Below are 24,720 nucleotides of genomic sequence, written 5' to 3'. Positions count from 1 at the left end.
AATAAGCCTTACTTCATTACTTCCTAGCAGCAAAATTCATTGCGAATGGTCATTTGTTAATGTTGACCTAAAATTGTGCGTCTTATCAAATATATAAATATTGAATGTTAATACAGATAAATATATTTATATATATAGAAAATAGGCGTTATTTATTTTTATCTAAAAAAATACAACGTTCAATCTCTGTAATTTTTTTGTTAATAGATTTTCCTTTTCGAGGAGAAAATTTCGTACGACCGCAAATTGCGGTAATCGATAATTGTCGGCGGTTTTGTTAAGATATAAAATGTCTTAAGCGCCTCTAAAGCATAATTATACTTTTTATTACACTTTTATTTTAAAAATGGATACTAATTTTAATTAATTAATCAACAATTTAATCTACAATATTATTTTATTTTTTTAACATATATGTATAGTACATTATCGATTAACTAAACTAATAAAAATAATATATGATATGTTTTAGAATCTCTCAATTTTTTTTAATATCAGTACGATTTTTTAAGGGCTATTTTCTTCACACGTATTCTATTACTTATTCATAGTTTTAACATGAACATTTTTATTTCGGTCCACATAAATGATATAATCAGCAAAATTTATTTTAATGAGCTAGATGCATGATTGAATTTCTCTGTTTTAGTGGTAGAAAATTAACAAGCACTAAAAATCTAATTAAAAGTATCGGAAACATTATTATTTCGTAATACAATCTCCTTGAAACTTACAATGTTTCGAAACTAATATACAGTTTTATATAATTAATGTAATTTAATAGAAATTCTAGTATGTCGATATTAATAATTTAATATATATTACGTCTTTGTTATTAAATTGTGTAATAAATCATCAGTACAAAACCATTGAAGGATTAGCGATCTTATCTACATCATACCTATTGAATAGATAAGCTTTATATAAACATATTGTGTATTATTTTAGGAAAGTAAATAATAATAAGCAGTGCAAATCAGAAAACTCGTACGTCTAGCTGACATATCAGGATCAAATTAAATCTTATAGATTTATGCAAATAATACAAATTAGTCACCTTGAAAATAATAAAATAAATGTTTAACAAAAACATTTAATTAGTATAACTGTTCAATCATTTTTTTTAGTGAAAGGTCAGATCGTATATATTTTAAGCAAAATTTATTTTTTTAGCACAGTGTTAGTATTATACTGTTCGTTAAGAAATTCCAATAAATCTGCATCTAGGGGTTCGAAAAATTGTCCGAAAAAAAAAAACATTTTTTTATGATGTATTTCAACCGTCTTCAAAAAATTAAATGTTTATTTAAAAAAATAAATATTTGTTAAAAATTATGCAAAAAAATCTAATTTATTTGCTTATAAATGTAGTATTCAAATAAATGACATTAAAATTATAAATTATTGAGATTTATATTGCAGTTTATTTATTTAAAAAAAATTAAGTGTATCAGGAGGCATATAAAAAAAATTTGCTTCGCTAATAAATTGCCTATTGATGTTACGTACAATGTGCTCTACTACTCTCATTGAAAGCCTGATACAATCATACATGACTTTATAAATTCATCGTCGGTAAATAGTTTTATTTTATTAGTTAATAAATGAGCTAATCGAAAATTATTTTACTTTTGCGTTGTAATAAAAAATCTGCTTTAAAGTTTTTTAATCGTTGCTTTTCTGTATTCTTTTATATGTCATTGTACAACAAACAATGCATAATCAATTAATTTAATAACAAAATAATTTACATTTCAGTATAACATTCAATGTCTTATTTTTTGGCTTTGAAAATGTCATGACAAATATCCACGGCTAATAAAATAAAAATAAAATATATCAAAAAGCATTACACAAGGCACTGAAGACGGTGCTGAATTATATACATATATATTTTTAGCTTACCGACCCTGATTTAGTGAATGTCTCACAAAAAAGTTTTAATACTTGAATTGCGCTTCTCCTGTGTAAAATTTTATAATGAACTATTAAAATTGCAATTCCAACTTTTGTACGAAAGATAAACTTGATTTATAATCATTACAAAATATCATAAAAGCCATTTATAAGATTGCCATAAAATTTTTGTGCAAGAATTTCAGCTGAATTTTAAAAAGTATATATATTGTAACTGTTGCATTAACAAACGTGTGTGGTAAAAAGCTTTAGCACCTTTCGTTTCAAAGCAAATAAATTATTCAATTACTGAAAGAACATAAAATAATTTTATGGCTTCTGAACAACTTTCCAGTTGGTGATGTTTTATCACTACAGCGCGTTTAAATCAATAACTAAGATGGATCTTTCTTAATCTAAATCAGAGAAAAATTGTAATAAATTTAAATGTATTACAAATCCGTTAAATATATTGACGGTAATTCTTTATTGTTCTGAAAAGTTAAGTTAATATTTTATGAGCCTGCAATAAAATATACGAGAAACAGTGAAGTAGTTAGTACAAAAAATAACTGTTCCGCCTTTGGATCAGAATTTACAAAAAAATAATTATTTAGAAATTCTTAAATTAATTCAATAGCTAAAACTAATTTTATAAAGATTCTTTAGTAAACATAAAATTGTGTGTGCTTTCGATTGAAAACACACAGAATTATAGACGATTTCTCTCTTTGAAGACAAGAAAAATATCTTTTAAAATAAAATATATCAGTGGTTGTTAAAATTAAAAAAATAATTATAACTCAATTAATATTAGTCATAGTGATAAAGATACTGTATTCAAATTTAATATTACAAATTAAATGAGGAAAATACAAACCAAATTTTGCCCAATAGGAGAACGCAAAAAACAATTATCACTTCTCAGAAGTCAAAAATCCACGTCAAAAGCAATAAAATCGTGCCGTCGCCATCGCAGTGGGAACGCTCGTTACCGAGCGTTCCCACTGCGACGTCGCCGACACGATTTTATTGCTTTTGACGTGAATTTTTGACTTCTGAGAAGTGATAATTGTTTTTGCGCTCTCCTATTGACCAAAATTCGGTTTAAAAATACTTTAATCAGCCCTTTTATATTAGAAATCCATAGTAATATCGGTAAGGATAGCAGTCATATTTTTAAAACATATTGTAATATCGAAATGCAGAAAAATTATGGCGCTATATGTGAGATGCGATGTCTGCCTGTATTTATTCTTAGCTTAGCTTGCTCAATTTTATTTTGGACTTGACCTAATCAAATTTGTATAACTTTCGTTAGGTTAGGTTTGGGTTTGTATAGCAAATGGACGTTTCGCAACTGTCAAATTGAGCTTTATAGTAATTTTAGAGCAGTTAAATTATATTTTCGCCCGCAGAAATATATATCTACTGGTGAATATGTATTTTTACTTTACTAGTGAAAATATAACTATACGAAAAAAAACATATTCATTGTAATATTTATACATCGGATATAAATAAATAATGATAAGTATGAAAAAATATATATATTACTAAAGTACGCTCGGGATAAGGATGCCGGTTTGTTATTGTGTGCGTGTACATGTATATGAGAGGGAGAAGTGATGTAGGGTGTACTTCGTTGTCTCGCTTTCTCTTTTAAGGACAGTCGCTGATTCGTCAACGCTGGTATTCGTCATTAAAGTGCAATGTGGCACAGAAGTTCGATCTCCTCTAGTGATTTAATTTAAATAATTTTGTGTTGATATTGGTTTAACCCAGATATGCCCACTGTCCCATGGGTAGGTCAATAAACTCGTGCTACTGTTTTTTATTTATAAATGAAATTTCTTGGGCATATCTGGGTTAATTGATATCAAGGCTTCAAATATACACTGTAAGTTATTCGATCTCTGACCCGTGGATTAAAATATTTTACTTATTTTTCCATCAATCCGTACGTTGTTGGTTTTTTTACACTATTCTCTGTAAGGCTTAAAAAATATTTTATTCTTATCGTTGCGCCAATGATATTTTTTTAATTTATTCAGTGGATTCTAATGATTTAATAGAGTCGTCGAGCCATTACACAATCTGCGAATAATTTCTTTCCCCATTTTATATCTTTTTGCTTTTGAAGAATAGCTAAAGACTTCATTATTTTTTTGACTAGTGAAAGATTTTGAATTTTGCAAATATTTAATTAATGACATCAATGTCTGGTTTCTTCGATTATATAATATATTTTTAATTGTCCGTTGAAATTTCCAACTTAGCTCAGATGTATGTATGTTAAATAAACATATATTTTTTTAAAAAAAAAAAAAAATAATTCAGAGCGAAATTGTTTTGAGCCACACAGTTCGCGCACACAATAACAAACCGGAATCCTTATCCCGAGCGTACTCGACTAACATCTGCCATATAATTTATATTTTCGTTGGTAAAAATATATATCTACTGGTGAAAATGTATTCCGATATGATTTTACTAAATAACATATTTTAATTTATTTTGCTGCAGTATACAAAAAAAACATTACATTTACTTAATTCAGCTGGTGCTGTTGTATTTGATCTGAATTTTCATAACAGATACTTTAATTTACTGCTACTAATTAACATTCCTTGAATATTTCCTCTCATGTCTAATATTTTTTAAGCTTTTAAAATGCAATAAAGTCAACAATAATTTGCAAACAAATTTTAATACAAACGGAGCCGCGTCTGTCTCTTTGATTAATAATGTTTATTGTGAAAGTAGTACATAGAAAGTGTGTGCTTTTGAAGGCAATGTTCCGCTCCTTTTATTTATTGTATGTATTGTATAAAAATAACCGAAGGAACATATACCTGAAATACATCAGTACATACATCTCAAACAACTGCAAAGAACAGATTTATTATTTGAGGTTGATTTTTTCTTTTTTAATACATATATCAATGCTATGACTTTTTCTGATTCAGGCACTGGGAATTTGTCCCCTCTTTTCTCTCCCATCTTGGCAGGCCTGGGGGGTAGAGCTAATCCAAATAGTAAATTATGAAGATTGTTGATAATTCACAGAAGCATCCCATTACGTTTTTTACATGAGTGAATCGATGCAAATATGATTTTTTTAATAAAATAAATCAACATGCTACTAATAGAGCGCTTGACACGCTTCCGTGTCAATGGTAAATTCGAAGAGGCGAAACCACAATTTCATTATAGGGTTACACAGCTATGGACGTTGATTGAATTTCAAATTTTGTAAACAGACTTTGATGATGCAAACAAGCGAGATAAATTGGTAGCGTTGAGCGTGGTCGTTTATTAAACGCGCAAATTTTAACATAGTTATCGATTCGGCACTAAACCTTCATATAGTTTATGTACGAGTTTACTCCTACCTCACTGCGGCTTAATTTAACGTAAACGTGTCGTTAAAATACACACAGTATTTAGTAAAAAAAAATATATATATAGAGCCACATTTTTACGTTTTACTTACAAGCAATGTATATTATTCCCACGACAAAAAAAATTCGCCAATCCTTAGGAATAGGATTCACTTTATTTATCGGTCGTATTTTTATGATCGGCTCAAATCTAGTTCAATAAATACAATTGAGTTTAACTGTGGCAAGTTTTATTTTCCACTTGAAGTATTTCCACCTCTGGTCGCTCGACTACCGTTAGACGGCATACCCTTTGAATTTTATAAATGCAAATAAGCTGGTCTTTGCTTTTTCAATGACAATACAACCGCCAAGCTCGGTTCATCGTTCGTCCTTTTGATCGTTAAAATACCTCTCAACCACACACGTCAGCGCAGTCTAACCTGTCGTATATAACGTATGACAGCCATGACATAATATGTAGACATATACAAAACGTCTGGCGTGCTATATTTATGATATATAAATAGCATATAAAAATTTTATGTCTGTCATTTTGAAGGACGATGTTCATTAATTTGTTGTGGACTATCTATTTATATTATTAATCAGTGAATAATCTAATACTCTTTTCTATTATGCATTCAAAAAAATACATGATCAGTTAACTCCCTTTTTCAAAGCCATCTCTACAATGTTTTATCTGGGTCTGAATATATTAAGGCTTTTATTAGCTTTAAAAGACCACTTGGTTATTACTTTATCGAACAATAAAACATATTCATTGCCGACTCTTTTGAACTGTAGTTGCATCTCCATCTTACACATCTTTCATTGTCTTTATGAGCCCTTTACTATTTGTTACAGCGTTCCTAATCTACAGATTTTAATTACGCATATTTTAAGTGCCTTCAAAATATGATTAAATGTTACGTAATTACAATTAAATTAAATTAAGTTTATTTATTTTATTCCGAATTATAATTTAGTACTGTTCTATTGTATTTATACTCTGAAATTCTAGATGGTTATATTGATAATTGTAAACAGTCTTAAGAGTCCCCACATTATCGCCATACACTGATTATAACATTTCATGAGCTTTTTGCCACTTTTTTGCAACTTAATATTAACACGTTGCTCGAAATACTGATAGACACAATAAACGCGACCTCACTCTTCCGGCTCTGGAAGCCGGCTTACATGTCACAGCTTGTTCAAATTTGACACTGACTATCTTAACGGATCAGACTATTGAACTTTAAACTTCAAATGAATGTAGTTATGATTTAATGACTATAAAATGGTATTCATTACGTACGTATATAATTTGCTGTATAGTTTTAAAAATATAAAAAATCTTTTAATTAATAATTATTTAAAAAAAAAATTTTAAGCTTTAAAAAGCGGGCCGCGTTTATTGACACCACAGACCTATAGAGTCGCGATCGCGTCCCTTATTCTTCACGTCAGCGCTTAGGAACGTTTCTCTTTTAAATGTTGTGCGCCATTTATAAAAAAGTATAAATAAAATCTAAATTTTAGAATATATTATATTACCTACTCTACTTATATGCAGTCTTAAGTAGTGTAATTTAGCCTGTAACAAATTAGGAACGTACAGTCCGTCCAAGATATGAACGCTCATCGTCACAGTATTGGTGAAAAAATATAATAGGGTGACCATGTGAAATTACAAGTGCAATTAATTTTTACTGTTTTAATTTAATTTGTTGAGGAAAGTGTAAAATATCACTTTCTTACTTAATTTGTTTATTTAAATACATATTTAACTCAAAAACATGAGAGCAGTTTTGCTATCACTCTTCAGGTTGAATATCTGTTCAATATAATATTTTTTAAAATACCCAAGGAATTGTTTTATTGATTACAAAATACCACACCATGACAATAATTTATAATAAAAATATAACACATTATAATTTTTAATTCAATTTCCAACATATGGTCACCCTACCCTTAAAATAGCCCTGATTTACTATTGGTAACATTCTCCTATCTCCATGCGTACACGCACCCTTATTTCCAACACAACGATGATGAGCGTTAACATCATGGATGGACTCTTTGGGTGTTGATCTGTTGAACCGTTATGCAGTGAACACGGTGGTATTTGATCATGTATTCGATTCGTGTATTAGTGTAAGTAGAAGATGAGTTTATCAAACTCTGGGAAATTATTAAAAGTTTTAATCAAGTTTGATGGGCGCGAAGATGCATAAATTTAAAGTTAACTGTATGACGTCATATTACGTAATGTGCACGCTCATCCAAGGTATAGAATATTTTACATTATGAGGTAAATCTTGAATATATTTTCAAATTGCTCTTTGCGTTTTTGATGTCATTATCATTATAATAAATTATGTATGTCATGTAAATGAATATGTTTACTGTCGCGCTTCAATGTGGTGAAAGATTATATTTGTATTATTTTCATGTTCTATTTTTCCTATACAGACGATGTTCAACTGTATGCTGGAGAGTGCTTGCCAGCGAGGAGCCAACCAGACGGCAGGTTAATGCGAGATAATTCCACCAACAGTAATAGTAAGTGTCTCTAATATGCTATCGATTATTCACCGTCCTTTTCGGAACAAGCTCTCATGTAAGTTTACGTCTTCAGACGAAGATAGCGACAGTCAAGTGGTCAAACACGAACCTCCGCCGATAGATAGCTCGCCTGTAAGATTGGGAGGCATTCTGAAAGGTGGGAGACTATGGAAATCAATCGACGGAACCACCAAGATAGAACCTCAACAACAGGTAAGCTTATATCGTAGTAGGAGTTAAGCTATGTATATTTAAATAGCGATGTGATATATTGCCAAGCGATTTTGTTTCATTGTGAGCGAGAATGTTTTAATGCAAAAATGCTATTCTGAATTTTCGAATTTAACCTTATATGTTTGGGTGCTTACAGGCCGACGCAGAAGAAGGCAGCTACAGCAACCCAGCAAGCGACGAAGAAGGTAGAACGAACAGAGCTGTGAGATTCACGGAACCGCCGCAGAGAGATAATTATGATGGGTCTTCTACGTCGCCGATGGACAGTCAGAGTAGTAATCCAGATGAGACGCCCAAACCCTTGAACTTCCGCATTGGCAATCATTTACTCTCCAGCAATAGTTTAAGACCAAACTCTGCTATGCGGCAGCTCTTCCCGTCTGGATCACACGTGGTCGGTCCACCGCAAAGAACAGAAGAAGACAAACGCTACTTAGTAACGACTGAATCCTTGAGAGCGTTCGAAGAAGCCAAAAGATCTAGATTGCCTTCTTACCGCGACGAAGATCTGACAATACGCAGAACCATCGATAGAAACACACTAAGAAGGTCGCTAGTCAAGGTGGACCTTAGAAAGAAAGCTCTACCAAAGAACGACACTTCGCTGACAGAACGGATAAAGATGCTAACGTGCAATTTGGAAGAGGATGAAACGGAACCAGAACCGGAACCTGAAGCAGAAATGGATCAATTGAGTCCTTCGGTAGACGAGCCGAGACCTATTCCTCCGGTCTCAATCAAAAACTTCTCTCCTTCTAGTTCGAGCAGTGCCTCTAGTTGCTCTTCGACTTCTTCCACGTATAAAAAACTCACTGAGATATTCCCGAAGAGGCAAGAATGTATCGCAGAATGCGGAGAAGAAGGCAACAATGTGGTCATTATACCGCAAGGTGAAAAACTGCCAAATAATTTGGATATGTCAGATAATCGCAGGCTATATATGCCCAAAATGATGCAATGCGGCGGTAGACCTGGAGATACCCGATCTTTGACATCGTCCGGTACAGAATTCTCAATGACAGATTTAGAAGCTTCCTTGGAAATGCCCGCTCCAGACGTGTTGGCAGGAACTCCAGGTACTTAACATAACGTAGCTTAATAGCGAACAAATATGCTATGAAATGTCTTATGTTTCAGAATATTGTTTAATGTGATGTTTGTTTAACAGCTGGAGATGGAGACGAATTAGCTATGTTTGTTCAGCAGGATGCTGCTAGGACAGAAAGACTCAGGAGGAGATACCAACCTTCAACAGAGAACAGCGATGAAGACGACCAGGACGATTATGGTGAATATATAATTTACAAATATAAATATATATATTTGCCATTATCTTTTTATATATTTACACTAAGAATATCTCAAATAATTAAGGAGCCATTGACATATTAATTGTGTGTATATGGCGTGTAATGTTACAAAAATATTATGAAAGGCGCAAATAATACACAGACAAAACAAACAACTATAAACAAACGCAAACATAAAGGATGAAAACAAACAAATTTTAGGATACCTTCGGATGTCATTAATATTTCTTAAAAATCAAACATTTGATGTATTTCAATATTAAAAAAAATAATATCAATTAAATGGCCGCCTTTGGACCTTTTGCAGCAGCCGATACATTCACTAACTTTTTCGTGTATTTCTTGGCGGATGTTGGTTTTTAGGTGCTCCAACGTTTCGGGTCTGTTGACGGAGACACACCCGTAACAAGTCGCATGATGACGTTGACGTCACCAAAACGTAAAAATAATAATTAAAAAATAATAATAATTTAAAATAATCAATAATTAATTTAATACCGTTAATTTTTTTTTATAAAATATGCATAACGCAATGCTATGCGAATTACTGAGCATTTGGGGTGGCAAAAAAATATTTAATTTTTAATCAAAATTAATTTAAAAAAATTGATCAAACATTGTAAATACATTATATTATCGAATTTATTGTATATACGATAGCTAATAATGTTTAGAACAAATTTGATATACGCAAAGATCGGATCCGTATTATTGAACTGACTAAAATAAAATTTTCGCGTCTCAAAACAACAAATACAAAATGTTTTTTTGGGTGGGCTTTTCCAACATTTTGTTTCGTGCAACGAACAAATTCTGCGAATTTCGGTCATAGTATACACCCCGATAAACATTATATTCATAAATGTGTTTCGAAGGCGTGAAAGTATTTTTTTATTACAAAGAAGCGTTTCATACATTTCATTAAAATGTTACTTTTTGAGTGCTAAATAATAAAAATAATTATTCACATTCTTTGATTTCTTCGAATCGGGTTTTAAATTTAAACAATATCTATTAAATATTTGCTTAAATCATAACTGTAATATTAATATTGATTGAAATGAATTTAATTAAAATTTTATAGTCAATTTTTATAAATTAGTTGTCAAGTTTATGCTACATAAATTTAGGGCCACCTATACAAAAAGTATGACAAAAAAGCCATTTTATATATTTTTCAATATCGTTAATTAATTTCTTGAATAAATAATAATAGGGTTGAGTTAACCCTTTCTATGCTATAAATAAATATAAAAATTAGCCACCGTTGCTACATATTTTCTGAAATCATATTGTATGCCAAATATTTTAATTATGCATTAAAAATATCTACTCATATTATTTACCTGATAATTAGTCGTGTTTTCTTTGCTGCTCAGTGTTGCCATATAGTGAATTTCTAGTCCAGGTCAAAAGCAATTAAATCGTGCCATCGCGATGAAAACTTTTTATGAGTGAGAGTCGAATAAAGCACATCTAAACCGAATTTTGCCCAATAGGAGAGCGCAAAAAAACAATTATCACTTCTCAGAAGTCAAAAATCCACGTCAAAAGCAATAAAATCGTGCCGTCGCCATCGCAGTGGGAACGCTCGTTACCGAGCGTTCCCACTGCGACGGCGCCGACACGATTGTATTGCTTTTGACGTGAATTTTTGCCTTCTGAGAAGTGATAATTGTTTTTGCGCTCTCCTATTGACCTAAATTCGGTTTGAATATACTTTGATCAGCCCTCTTATAATAAAAGTCCATAGTAAGGTTAGCTATCATATTTTTAAAACATAGTGAAATATCGAAGTGCAGACAAACTATGGAACAATATGCGAGATATGATATCTATCTATACTTATTCTTCCGTTTATTGTTCCTTGAGAGATGAGCTGGCTTAGTTTATATTTTGTATTTGACCTAATAAAATTTCTAGAACTATAATTAGTTTTTGAATTTGTATTAGGTTAGGTTGTGGTTTGAACAGCAAATGGACGTTTCGCAACTGTCAAATTGCACTTTATAGACATTTTAGAGCAGCATATTAGCGCCTATTAGTTAAATTATATGTATTATTAGTAGAAATATATCACCTAGACTTTACTAGTGAAAATATAACTTTACTTTAATTATAATATTAAAATTCTATCGTATTTAGTTTCCCTTTGTTATGCTTAAACTCTGACAATTTAAATTCGCAGAAACATGGGATGTCACCTAATTTTCGTTTAATTTTCTAAGTAACAATTGTTGTGTTTTCAAAGGTTTTCAACGAAGACCTTCAGTCAGGGGTATCAAACCGCGCTTCGGTTCTACAAACGAGATCCTACAGCAAATGCAAGCTCAACTTCAAATGGGCAACAGCAATCCAGCCACAAGACCAGGACACGTATCCTGGCCGTATTATTCAGAGTCTAATCTAACACAGCCAGCTCAGCACGAGCACGTCCTTCATAATCCAGATCAGATGCACAACAGGTGAGTGTCCTATTTATATTTAACAATCTAAGATAGACCATTTATAGCTCTATTTAACAAATAATACCCTGGGGGTGGATGTTAAATCATGGGGCGAATTCCCCGAAGTGTTTGCTTCCATTTCTAAATTTTCTCCGAAACTAATCCTTTGGTGAGCCATTTAAGCTGAAAATTATAAGATATTAGATTACATGCTATTGCGATTTACTTCAAGAGCGATCTTGAAATAAATATATACACACATATATTATGCTTCTAATTTTGCATATTTATGATTACTCTTGATTCGTATATTTTGCTCAATATTGCAATTTACATGAAGCTGAAAAAATTCGTTATACAATTACAAACACACACTGTTGACACAATAATTGTGCAACTGAGATTCAAAAGGTGTTACAAGATTTTTAATTTCTTGCTAATTAAAATATAATATCGCTAATATAGGTTTTCTATCAAACTTGCGATCAAATATGCAAAAAATATATTCTCACTTTTGGATAATTATAATAATTTAACAACAAACTATAAACATAGTTTGCCAGCATATAGAATTTTCTTAAGTATTCCAGTAACCACCGCTTCAGTGAAAAGAATCTTTAGTAAATAGTTTTGAAATTTGTGTATAGTTTCATTTGAAAACACAGTAGCACAATCATTAGATATATACAGACTTATATACGATTTTTTCTCTCTGAATGAGATAAAAATGATTACTTTAAAAATAAAATACATTTTTTCAATCATTGGCTCTCAATATTAAAATAAATAAATATTTCAAATCAATATATAAATTGTTCAATTAATATTTAAAGGCTCGACTTATAAGAACCTAAATTTATTTATTTATTTATTTATTTATTAAAATTATAACCATCGTGACCTGACAGGCAAACCCAATGCGTCACGATAGTCAGAAGTATAAATACATCATAATACATACAAATATAAACAAGACAAAACAACAGACACAAATCACCTCAACAGGTGTGCATTGTCCCATACGAACTGGACCAAAACTCCATATGTGCAAGAGAAAATGTCAATATTTCTGTGGACAGAATTGAGCAGATAAATAGCCTTGGCCAGAGAAGAGTTGGCAAGTGCTCCAGTTCTAGACTTTACAGGCAAGAATAGTGGACGCGACCGAGAACTATAACCACCTTCAGGAGCCCACATTTAAAGCTGCTCGAGCACTGAAGGATTGTCTACGATGCCCTTGAGCAATTTCCAGAAGTGTTTAATTACATAAACACTTCTGCGAGTCGACAAAGAAACGTACTCCAGGGCTCCCAAAATAAAAGCACTGGGAAACAAGAACTGATAATACCCGTATTCCTTCAAGTATAAATATCGAAGAAATTTAAGTTGTACTTTTTCCAGCTTCAATTCATTACATTGATTCATTACGCCTGGGATCCAAATGATGGAGCTAGTTTCTAGTATGCTGCGGACTAGAGTATCATAAAGAGTGCGCAATACTAAAGTATTCCTGAAGTAACGCGCATTTTTTCAAGATAAAACCGAGCATTTTTAAGGATTTGCTATGAGTCTCTGCAATGTGCTGGCTAAATTTCCAACGTTCTTCGAAAGTCACTTCTAAATCCTTGGTTGAAGAAAACCTTTCCAGAAAATATCCGCCTAAATAGTATGAATATTTTGCCGGCGTTAATGACATTGAAAATGAAATTGTGTGACATTTCTTTACACTGAAAGGCAATTGGTTATAGCAAGCCCATTTCCATATAGAGTTGAGATCCTCCTGTAGGTCGAGGGAATCAGAAATCGAATGCATTTTCTTGTAAATTTTCAAGTCATCTGCATATAATAAAAAATCTGAATGCTCTATTGCTGTTTCTATGTCATTAATGAACAATAAAAACAACAATGGACCCAAATTGGATCCTTGAGGTACTCCAGTAGGGGTCTTATATCGTTCTGAAAAGGAGTTATTATACTTGACGAATTGATATCTATTGGTCAAGTAATTTGAGAATAGATTTATGAGATCTTCAGAAAACCCGAAATTAGATAACTTTTTTACAAGTAAAGCATGGTTAACTTTATCAAATACTTTTTCAAAGTCTGTGTATATGACGTCCACTTGTACACCAGAGTCCAATGGTTTTGAAACATAGACAAAACCATTAGATTAGTGACAGTGGATCGAGATTTACGGAACCATGTTGTTGGTCGAGAAGCATGCACCTGCAATGATTAAACATGTATTTATGTAAAACAATTTCAAATAATTTTGCAGGTGATGAGATCAAAGCTATTGGCCTGTAATTGTCAATCTGAGATTTGGGACCCTTTTTATGAATCGGAGTGACTTTTGAACATTTCCACAATTCTGGAAAACAAGAGGATCTCAAAATTAAATTAAATATAAATTTTAGAGGCTGTAAAATACCAGACTTGCATCCTTTCAGAATGTAGTCTGGAATAAAATCTGGAATAAAAATGGACTTTAGTCTGCTAAATCCATATTCCATATCAACCAGACTAAAGGTTTTGATTGATAACAAAATGACCATGAACGATGAGTCTCGTCGTAATTAGAATTAAACTCTAAATGTGACCCATCATTATGGTATACGGTTTGAAAATAAAATAATAAATATAACAGTATTCTTAGAGATTTTAATGCCACCGAACTAACACCATAAACCACAGTAATTAGATCCGTAAAGACAAGGATTGGACGGAATCTGAGAGACAAAATCAGAATCAGACCGACAAAAGGAAAAATAAATTATCTCGTTAAGCGATCCGGGACGAGTCAGTGTCGGTTCCGTCGTGCAATTTGTGAATGCGCCATAAAGTCGAGTAGCCGCGATTAAACCGAGTAAAAGTTTCGCAAAGGGCGTCCGTGGTATTCTGACCGTGTTAAAACTATGGTTAGTGTTTCGTTTAATGTATTAGCCGAGTCGTAAATAATCGCCGTATCAGGTCTTGCATTTTACGACTTTTCCTCCTGTTTTTAACCAATGATTTATTAATGCTTAATACTTTGTAAAATAATAATAATTAAACGTACCTACAAACAGATCTGTCTTATAAATCTACATCTCCAGCAGTTTTTAATCTCATTAAAAAATTATTCATTTTGAGTATGATAATGAAAAGTACAAAATTGTACTATTGATATTAAAAATATATTCAAGAATTGATTAAGAAGTATAATATCATATATGACGATCTCATGAAGCTAATATTATTTTCAGAACGATATAATATCGCAAGAAACTAACTTCCATTACTGTTTCTATTGTTCATAATAGCATAGAGACGGCAGTGAACACGCGGGTCCCCAGGTTGCAAATGGGGGAAATTCTTAGAAGTCAGCTATTGTGGCGATGCGGTAACTCCTGACATCCGAGACTTGAGTGGTGTCACATCGCTATAAAGATTTCCGCCGAAAATTGCCGCCACTCTAAAATAAACACAGCTCAATCTAGAGAAAGTCATCATTCCTTCTCGGGTAGAAAGTACTCGTCAGTTTTGGAACACCAATTCTAAAATTAAAACTCGGGAGATAAGCCTCATAACTCTTGAAGGGTAACTTGTTTAGGGAAAGGATACTCTAAGATTAAATCCCTGGTGGAAGGAGGCAGCACTAAACAGCAGTGTCCTAATGCTGAAGATGATCGACATAAATAAGGACTGGGAACAGACATTCACAGGCGGATATGACACCAAAAGAATTCCTCTTTTCCGTCAAAGGACACCTTTCAAAAAAATAATAAAGAAATAATTCTTTGTGTTATTATTTATAAATATTTTTATTCTATTAATATAAAGCATTTAAATATGTTTTATTTATTAATAAAATTTTACCATAATTCAACAAATTAAATTTAAATCGAGTATTGAATTTATATTATATATATAATTCTAATAACTTTTCTATAGGTTTTATGTAATGCTTGCACTAGTCTCTGGAAGTTGTCCTAACCGAAGTTCAACTGAAGTCGGCCGAGGTCGCCACAAAATTCATATGATGTCTGGACGTCCGCACGGCGGCTGCTGTCACGTACAGCTGGCATATTTGCGCGCGATCGAAAAATGTGCCAAATAATCGCAATTTTTAAATTGTCATATTATTAAAATTACGCTACTGATAATTATAAAAGTTTGCGTGGGCACTCACCAATACAATATCAGTGAAAATTAAATTTACACAAAATCTTTGTCGGCTTTTGCAAAATGCCATAAGGCATAAATGTAATATTTCAAAATACCACATCTGTGACTATCCTAGAATTTGTCGCCATCGATTCTAAATCAGAATTCGTTATGGTGTGAGATTTATATAAACCGATCTAGGAAAATACATAAGGATATTCGAAACGATTTTTTTAACACAATCTAGTACCAGTAATTATTTAATTTTATATGAAAAAAATATAATAATGATATATGTTAGAAGAATATACTATCAAAAATATAATTAATCCCTTTTGGTGCCTTAAAATATTCAAAGATGTCAGTAAGAGTCTGTTGAAGTCCCCGATAAGCATGTGTTATTATAACTTGACCACGTGACTACGATGCAGCGCTCCATAGGACGCCTACGCGCATATTGAAATTGAAATTGAACCAAGTTACTCGTTTTATCTCAATTTGCGAAAAAACATATCATTATCTCTCTCACTGTTGTCACTTAACACGCGAGAGAGCGAAAGGGGAAGTATCTCACCGCTCGCGCTCGAAAGAGCAGCTCCGACTTCGATTCCTTTAACTTCGGTCCGATTGCCGACAATGTTCGAAACTGGCCAAGTCGACTGAATTACCCCCACTTTACCTCCCGTTTTCGGTAAGCTTCATAAGATTCCCATGTCATCTGGACGAAGTACCGTTACACAAACTAGGATGCTTTATCTCTCTCTTCATTGCATGCGACACCCCTCCCACTTCTATTTCTAGGGGATCGGCGTCAGTCCTGGATTGTTAAATGAATACATTTGATTAACCTACAATACCACTAACTTCATTCCATAATATTGCTACTTACGTATCTGATTTTTTTTAATTTTGCGCAGAATTTCTACGATTATTTAATAAATATAATTATTATAGTCATTATTAAATGTGTTCCTACTATTGTTGTTTACAAAAGCAATCAAATATTTGTATTTATTATAAGAAAAGAGCATTATCATATAATAAAAATGAAATGGTAAATATATCTTTAGAAGCGTAGGGTAACACCCCCACGGTGTATGGCTGAGAGACAAATAGTAATGGATTATAATTAGAATGTAACGGTGAACCGAACTCGACCGAAGTAACACACTATATTCTCCATCCTTGGCCAACCTTGGCCAACTTCCAGAGAGTGTAGTGCAGGCATTACAGTTTATTTATACGAGAATTTCTGACAAATAGTTGTATGTATCAATTCATAAAAAATATTTGTAATATATGCCGATTATTATATTTTTTTGTCAGAAAACATTTTCATACAATTTAAAATAAATTTCATCGCTTCACAATATATACAATATATTATCTATGGTTATTTAATTCACAAGCTTCACAGTCACTTGTATATTATATTACTATTTATTGTACTTAATTTGATTTATAACTTCATAAACTTTTATACATAAATCGTATTTTTAAATAATGTAATTAGGAGCTTTTCTTGTTACGCAAAACCTTTTATAATATCAATATTGTTATAATACGCTATTTATATATTATATACAATTTTATTTTCGCTTTCACAGTTAAACCAATAAGAACATTCGTCGGTCCGTGATACTCCTAATTGCAAATCAGAGCTTTCGCTTTATGGAGTTGAAGTCAAATTGAAATTACAAAGCTCGATTTATTACACATACAAGAGATGTATAATACATATACATTCACAAATTAAATTACGAATCGATATACACGTCTGACAATACATACAGGCAAATGAAAACTTAGGGATATGATAAAAGAAACCCTAAATAACTCACAAGGACATTTCAAATATTTAATTTCAGTATTTTTTACATTATTACGTATACAAAAATAATTTGTTTGTGTAAAAAAAAACACGTAACTCATATATTTTCTAGACAAACTATACATAAAATAATTTTGCTTTGTATGTTTAAATTTTTTTTAGTAAAAAGTTATTTTAATTGGCATTTTTTTAAATGAAAATAGCTTCCTTTTAGAAAAATAATTTAAACTTATAATGGCATTTATTAAAATCCACTTCGAAGAAAAAAATTCAAAGCATGTTGTTAAAAAATATAAATATAAAATATTTGTATAAGAAACACAATTAATTGAAGCTTCGTGTGTCACGTGTCCTTTTCAACGGCTTCCTCAATATCGATTAAAATTAACACTATATAACACACTCACTACTAGTGTATTACGTAACTTGATAAATTAAATAAATAACTAGTATATGATTACATCTTACAATACAAATTAGAAGATTATCTTGATTTTAAACTACAAACATCAAGTTTCATCTTAATATATCATTTATGTGTTATATAAAGTGATAAAGTATAATACTTAGAACTAGAAGTATATAATATATGACAATAACATAAGTGAAACAAATTCATAGTTACCACTAACTATTAAAATATCTTCCAATATATCTTCATTGTCTTGTAAAATAAACCAAATTTATGTTACTGAAGCTCCTAAAAACACAATTTTAATATATGATATATATTATTATTTTTCTCGTAAAATTTAAAAATATTAAATAATATTTATTTAAGACATAATAAATCAATCTTAAATATAAATAAACATTAAACTCGATATTGACAGGTAGATGTCATCTACACTGATTTCCAAAACGTTTTTGATCAAGTTTGTCATGCCTTAATTTTATAAAAATAGGTTGGTTTGGATTTTTACACAAAATTAATAAACTCAACTAAACACATTGCTAAATTGGGAATTCCTTAAATATCTAATCTATCATTGCTTATTAATGTTATTAATACAATTATAATTAATTATAAATTCTAACTTTTTGCTGATGACCTTAAAGTTTCATTTAAAATAGATTCCATTGAAGGTTGTAAAAAAATTGAATTTTATCTCAAAAATTCGATAAAAGTGATTATTTGCGATTTTTTGCTTCACATTTATTTTGAGCTTACCTAATACATATAAATCACTAATTTATTATATAATATTTATTATTTATCTATCCTTAATGCCTTTTTCTACTTTGGTTGTTTTATAGCTTAAGAACATTCAGAAGGTAAAAGTTAAAACTTTTGAAAAGTTTCAAACGAGGCTAACTTGGAACCATTAACGAAATGGAATTAGTACCTAATGGCATCTGTTGGCAGATTTCAGTACTAAATACAATATTAATTAATAAATTTAATAAATCTCGACAACAGGTGTGCTAAGTATTTTTTATTTATTACTTTAATGAAACAGCTCAACTTTATATATACATATTTCAATTATACATCAGTAAATATACTTTAAATAAAAAAAAAACTACTAAGCTTACCTCATTTTGGAAAATATTTGTCTTAATTTATTTTAAATAAATAAAATGAATTTTAAATAAATTAACGATGGTCTTAATTTATTTTAAATAAATAAAATGCAGTAATTCACTGCCGTCTCTATATCATTAATGAACAATAGAAACAGCAATGGACCCAAGTTAAAACCTTGCGGTACTCTAGTAGAGGTAATATATCACATTGACGAACACATTTTTTTTATATTTATGATATACAAATCAAGTACAAATCCTCCATCTTTATATATTCTCAGTAAGGGTACCATTTTTTTATATATTGTAAAATTCAGGACAATAGGACAATATAAATCCAAAAATATTTTATTTCTCTATTGATATAAAATAATTAAAAATTAATTCTTTCAGCAGAATACCCTCCGATGACTATCAGCAAAGCTCAAAGATGGGAAGCACGATTGAACTAGCCAATCAAAATTCGAGAGATTGTTACGATCTTCGAAATCACAACCTTCCGGAGCACCACCAGCACATGGATCACATGCAGCACAAGAGGATGATGGACGATCAGATTTATCAAAACTGCGTTACTTACGCCAACATCAGGTACAAAGATATACATCCATACACATCAGGCGCGGGCGGTGAGATAATTTCCTTCTCGATCACTCGCGTGTTACGTAACGAGAGTGAGTGAGAGATAAAAGCATTCTGTCAGCATGCCATTATCTCTCATTCACTCTCGTTACTTAACAAGTGAGCGACCGAAAGGGAAAGTATTTCAATAGGGATAATTGTAATGTAAATATATATTTTTTGCTCTCTTTATTTATGTTTCATCATATACATGAAAACAAAGTCACACCCTTGCTATATGTTTCTTAAACATTCCTCGTTTCATATATCAAAAATAATATTACAATAATGAATTACGTATATGACTAAAATAGCAATCTGATCCATAGTAATCAAGCATCCGATTTAGAATTAATCAGAAATTTAATCCAAATATTTGAGGGGATAGTTCGCTTCCTGTACATAAAAGGTGCGACTACTGCAGAGCCGGATTTAGATGAAGAGAGGCTGTAGGCTATTCCACTTGTAAGGCTCCTTCAAACCCCTTATTCTCACGAGTCGAGTGAAATGGAATGGAAGTGTTAATTTAAATAGTATAATATAATAATAATATTTTCGGTCAATACATTTTACGCGTTAGAAATTATATTTTACTGCTTAAAAATATTCTTAAATACAATTTCAAATATAATATTATATTACTTATAATGAATGAATAATTTACATTTAATATAAATATATTTTCCTCATTTACCCAAGCGATTAAAAACTAAAATGAAAGTTTGCAGAATTATGAATTAAAAAAACAATAATAAAAGGACGGTACAATTTGGCTTAATGTTTAAACAATGGTATACCCTCAAAACTTTTAAGCAAAATATTATTAATGATATTACATTTCAAACTTAATAGAAAATTAATATATTAAAATGGTATCCTACATGTTAAGATTATAAAAGATATTTAATATCAATAACTAAATTGACAGCACTTTATGTGCTATTATTGTGCCCCTTTTTTTTAAGCGAGATTTAAAAAATCTTTTTTCTGTATAGAAAAGCACAGAAATACATATTTTTTCTGTATAGAGAAGCTCATACAAATCCACATTACTTATATTATATTTAAAATCGACTTATAAACTAAACGTATTTTTTTATGTTATAAACATATTTTTTTTAGAATTTGCTGATTTTTATACATATTTTGATAAGTGTTTTACAATTATTTGAATCGATAAAATCAATTGCGTAGTTCGTTCTCACGCGCGCCAAAACCGGTATTCACTTAAGGGTAGAATTTGCTTACGCATGGCAACTCTTCCGTCATCTGTCAAATTAACGTGGCGCTCGGTTTAGTACAATTAAATAAACAGTGAAATATGTTATAATCACAGCATTTTTCTTACAAAGTGTTAATTGAAGATGATTCAAAATTATGTGGTATTGGAGTTAAAGACAGTATAAATAAAACTTTTAATTATGAGTGTTCCAGTAAGTGTTTTTGACTACGATTTGACTAAATAACTACCTGGATTGCAATCATTGTCACACAATCGACGTGAAAGATAGTATCTCCAAATATCAATAGATAAAAAATACGTTTTATTAACATTTATGATTTGATCAACGTTAACTTTCAATCATCGTATATACTAAATATACGTTGCATGCTTACGTCTAAAACGTACCTGTTTTTTTTTGCAATTCTAATAATTATATTCAGTCAAATCTAACGAATATGTGCGTTAAAGCAAAAGCAATAATAATTTTTATTTATTGCAAATCAAAAAACTCACTTTTTAATCTCGGAGCTCGTTGACGAAACTAAAAATTTGAAGATTTCATTACAAAGATTGTTTATATAGTTTAATTGATGTATACTTATTATCCTTACACGTATTATGTACATATATTTTTAATTTTCATAGTTAAAACGTAACTAGTTAATTTGCAATCCGATTATTTATATACAGTCAAATCAAACAACGCACATTAAAAAATTATTGTCACATAAAATGAATGTTGTCACATTGCTATCGGCCATCTTGTTTTATATTTAAATGCTCATTTTTTATTAATTAAATATATTTCCTTTGTTTACGTGTATAATTATACACCGTTCATACAGAGCGATACGTAACAAAATGAACGTTATATATAAGAAGATATATTTATAAACTTCACGGATGCTCATATTTACGAATATAAATACTTGAAACTTTGGGGAATCAATCGTCACAGAACCTAGTTTGATAAAGGTATGTTTGCAAACATAGAGAGCTTTCTGTGGGCCTATGGCTTATCTCACGTACATATATATGAAAGTGCAAAAGTTCATCAATAAGTTTTAGGTCAACATCTTATATGTATACTTCCATAAACACTAAACTTCTTCGATAAAATCAGATTGGCAAGAAAGGAAATCATTTTTTTAATATGATTATAAATAGGCTCTTCTTAGGTTGGTCTAAAGTGCATCTAGTAATGATCGACGCGAGCATGTAAATATAGAGCGAATTTTGATACTAGTTCTAAAAGAGCAAATTAATGTCTGTTACATAGAGATCCAAATTGTTGTAATTATTCACCTCTGGATTTTGAAGTCCTTAATATCATATGTAGTGAAAAAATAAATATTTATATGTAATAAATATAATTTCAGATGTAGCGTCAGCGAAAGAGATCTCTATAGTTCTCAATCGAGCTTGCTACCAGTCGGATCGTTGACCCATATGGGACCTGGCTATGACAGTCAATCCAGAAGCCATAGAAGGCCAGAATCTCCACCTCCTATCAGGTCTTATCACCAGACAATGGTACTGATACCGTACAGCAATCTTCACCAACCGCATTACTCCAACACCATCGATAGAAACTATCAACACGCTCATGCCATGACAGGTAACTATTAATGGCAATACACGACATGAATTCAAATATATATCCTTTGGCAAAATTAAAAATACTTATAAATACTAGGCGAACAAAATGGAACGCATCCTGGATATCAGCACCAGGGTATGAACGATCAACAGTCTTTGTTAAAGATAAGCCAATCTCAGCAGATGGTAGGAATACCATTCGCACAAGGTGGTGTGCCGATGCAGGTCAGTTAATTAGTATAGTTTTAATTTATAGATTATATTATATATATATTACATATTTTAATTGTGAATTTCAGATAACATGCTCAACACCAGCAGCTCACATCAGAACAGTTCCGTCGAGGCCAGTCGCTAGACACATGATTTGCTACTCGGAGAAGGTATCGATTTTTATGCAGTACAAAAACATTCAAAAAGAACCTGTTAAATATATAATTCTTTCAAAAATAATATTGACAGAGTCACACTATTTTAAATAAGATAAAAATCAATAAATTTGCCTGGTACAGAATATTTACTCTACTTCAAAGTTCATCAATACATTTTTATTATTTTTTTATAATAAACTTTATTAATATTACAAAAAAAACCCTGGAAATCTGTATTCTTAAAGCAAAAAAAAAGATCTTCAGACAAATTTGTGTTTATAGCTACAATAAAAAATGTGCCGGAACTCACTTTTTATCAAGCTTTTTACTAAAGAAAATTATATTAAAATATCATTTAATTGATCCTATGCCACTAAGCGCATTAAAATTCAACAAAATTTATTACAATTTTAGACATGTCATATCTAAAGTTAAAAGAACAGATACAAATTTACAACTAACTAAAGACTTGACTAAATGTAAAATAAAATATTAAAACATAATATATTTGAATAAAAGTTTATAGGGATTTCCAAAGTCTTGTCCAATTCTTGTCTGACAAATCTTCTTGATTCCTTTTTTTTAATGTTGAATTAAATCTGAGAAACCACAGATCAACGTATTTTGAAGGATCGAAAAGTGGCAAAGGTGATCCGACGAGTTTGATGAACAAAAGTTCCGAAATTGTGTTGGTCTTGAACGAAGCTCTTATTGGGGGTAATAATTAGATTTCGAAAGTCACACATAAATCCTTAGTAAAAGATCTGTCTAGAATATATCGGTCGAGATGGTAGGAATATTTTGCAGGCGCCAACGACCTTGAAAATAAAATTGTATGATATTTCTTTACACTGAAAGGTAATTGGCTATACGCTATAGTAAGCCCACTTCCATAAAGAAATGAGATCCTCCTCCAGGTCGTTCTTGAAAATTTTCAAGTCATCTGCTTATAATAAAAAAATTGAACAATAGACCCAAGTTGGATCCTTGAGGTACTCCAGTAGAGGTCTTATATCGTTCTGAAAAAGAATTCTTATACTTGACGAACTGATATCTATTGATCAAGTAATTTGTGAATAGGTTTATAAGACCTTCAGAAAACCCGAAATTAGATAACTTTTTCACAAGTAAAATATGATTAACTTATGCCTTTTCAAAATCTGTGTATATGACATCCACTTGTACACCAGAGTCCAATGATCTTGAAACAAAGTTAGACAAAACCATAAGATTAGTGACAGTGGACCGAGATTGAGGGAAACAATGTTGCTGCTCGAGAAGCATACACCTGCAACGATTAAAAATGTATTTATGCAATACAATTTCAAGTGCTTAAATCAACGCTATTGGCCTGTAATTGTCAATGTGAAACTTGACACCCTTCTTATGAAATGAGGTGACCTTCGAGCATTTCCACAACAACCAAACTAAATGTTTTAATTGATAACTAAGATGAACATGAACGCTGTCTCATCGTAATTAGAAGTAAAATCGTCATGGTATATACGGTTTGAAAATATCTAGCAAACCCATCGGCAATCTCTTCAGAACCTTCA

The 24,720-nt window shown here is 31.0% G+C and overlaps 1 protein-coding gene across 4 annotated transcripts in view; it reads left to right on the top strand.

Annotated features, from left to right (window-relative positions):
- Window positions 1-24,720, top strand: part of LOC148234521 (uncharacterized) — a 175,259-nt gene that overhangs the window by 147,684 nt on the left and 2,855 nt on the right. Inside the window, exons 4-12 of one of the 4 annotated variants that reach the window (XM_088187468.1) lie at window positions 7,761-7,850; window positions 7,927-8,066; window positions 8,224-9,163; window positions 9,256-9,375; window positions 11,649-11,862; window positions 19,745-19,939; window positions 22,574-22,812; window positions 22,891-23,018; window positions 23,093-23,176. In XM_088187468.1, coding sequence (XP_088043594.1) covers window positions 7,761-7,850; window positions 7,927-8,066; window positions 8,224-9,163; window positions 9,256-9,375; window positions 11,649-11,862; window positions 19,745-19,939; window positions 22,574-22,812; window positions 22,891-23,018; window positions 23,093-23,176 — 2,150 coding nt within the window. Of the gene's footprint in view, window positions 1-7,760; window positions 7,851-7,926; window positions 8,067-8,223; window positions 9,164-9,255; window positions 9,376-11,648; window positions 11,863-19,078; window positions 19,181-19,741; window positions 19,940-22,573; window positions 22,813-22,890; window positions 23,019-23,092; window positions 23,177-24,720 lie in introns of those variants that run through there. The other 3 variants (XM_088187467.1, XM_088187470.1, XM_088187469.1) reach the window with 3 other exon arrangements.

This window comes from Plectrocnemia conspersa, unplaced genomic scaffold (assembly GCF_051122295.1).
Source record: "Plectrocnemia conspersa isolate PC_06_02 unplaced genomic scaffold, ASM5112229v1 ptg000006l, whole genome shotgun sequence".
Lineage (NCBI taxonomy): Eukaryota > Metazoa > Arthropoda > Insecta > Trichoptera > Polycentropodidae > Plectrocnemia > Plectrocnemia conspersa.
This window is presented reverse-complemented; position numbering and strand designations above follow the sequence as displayed.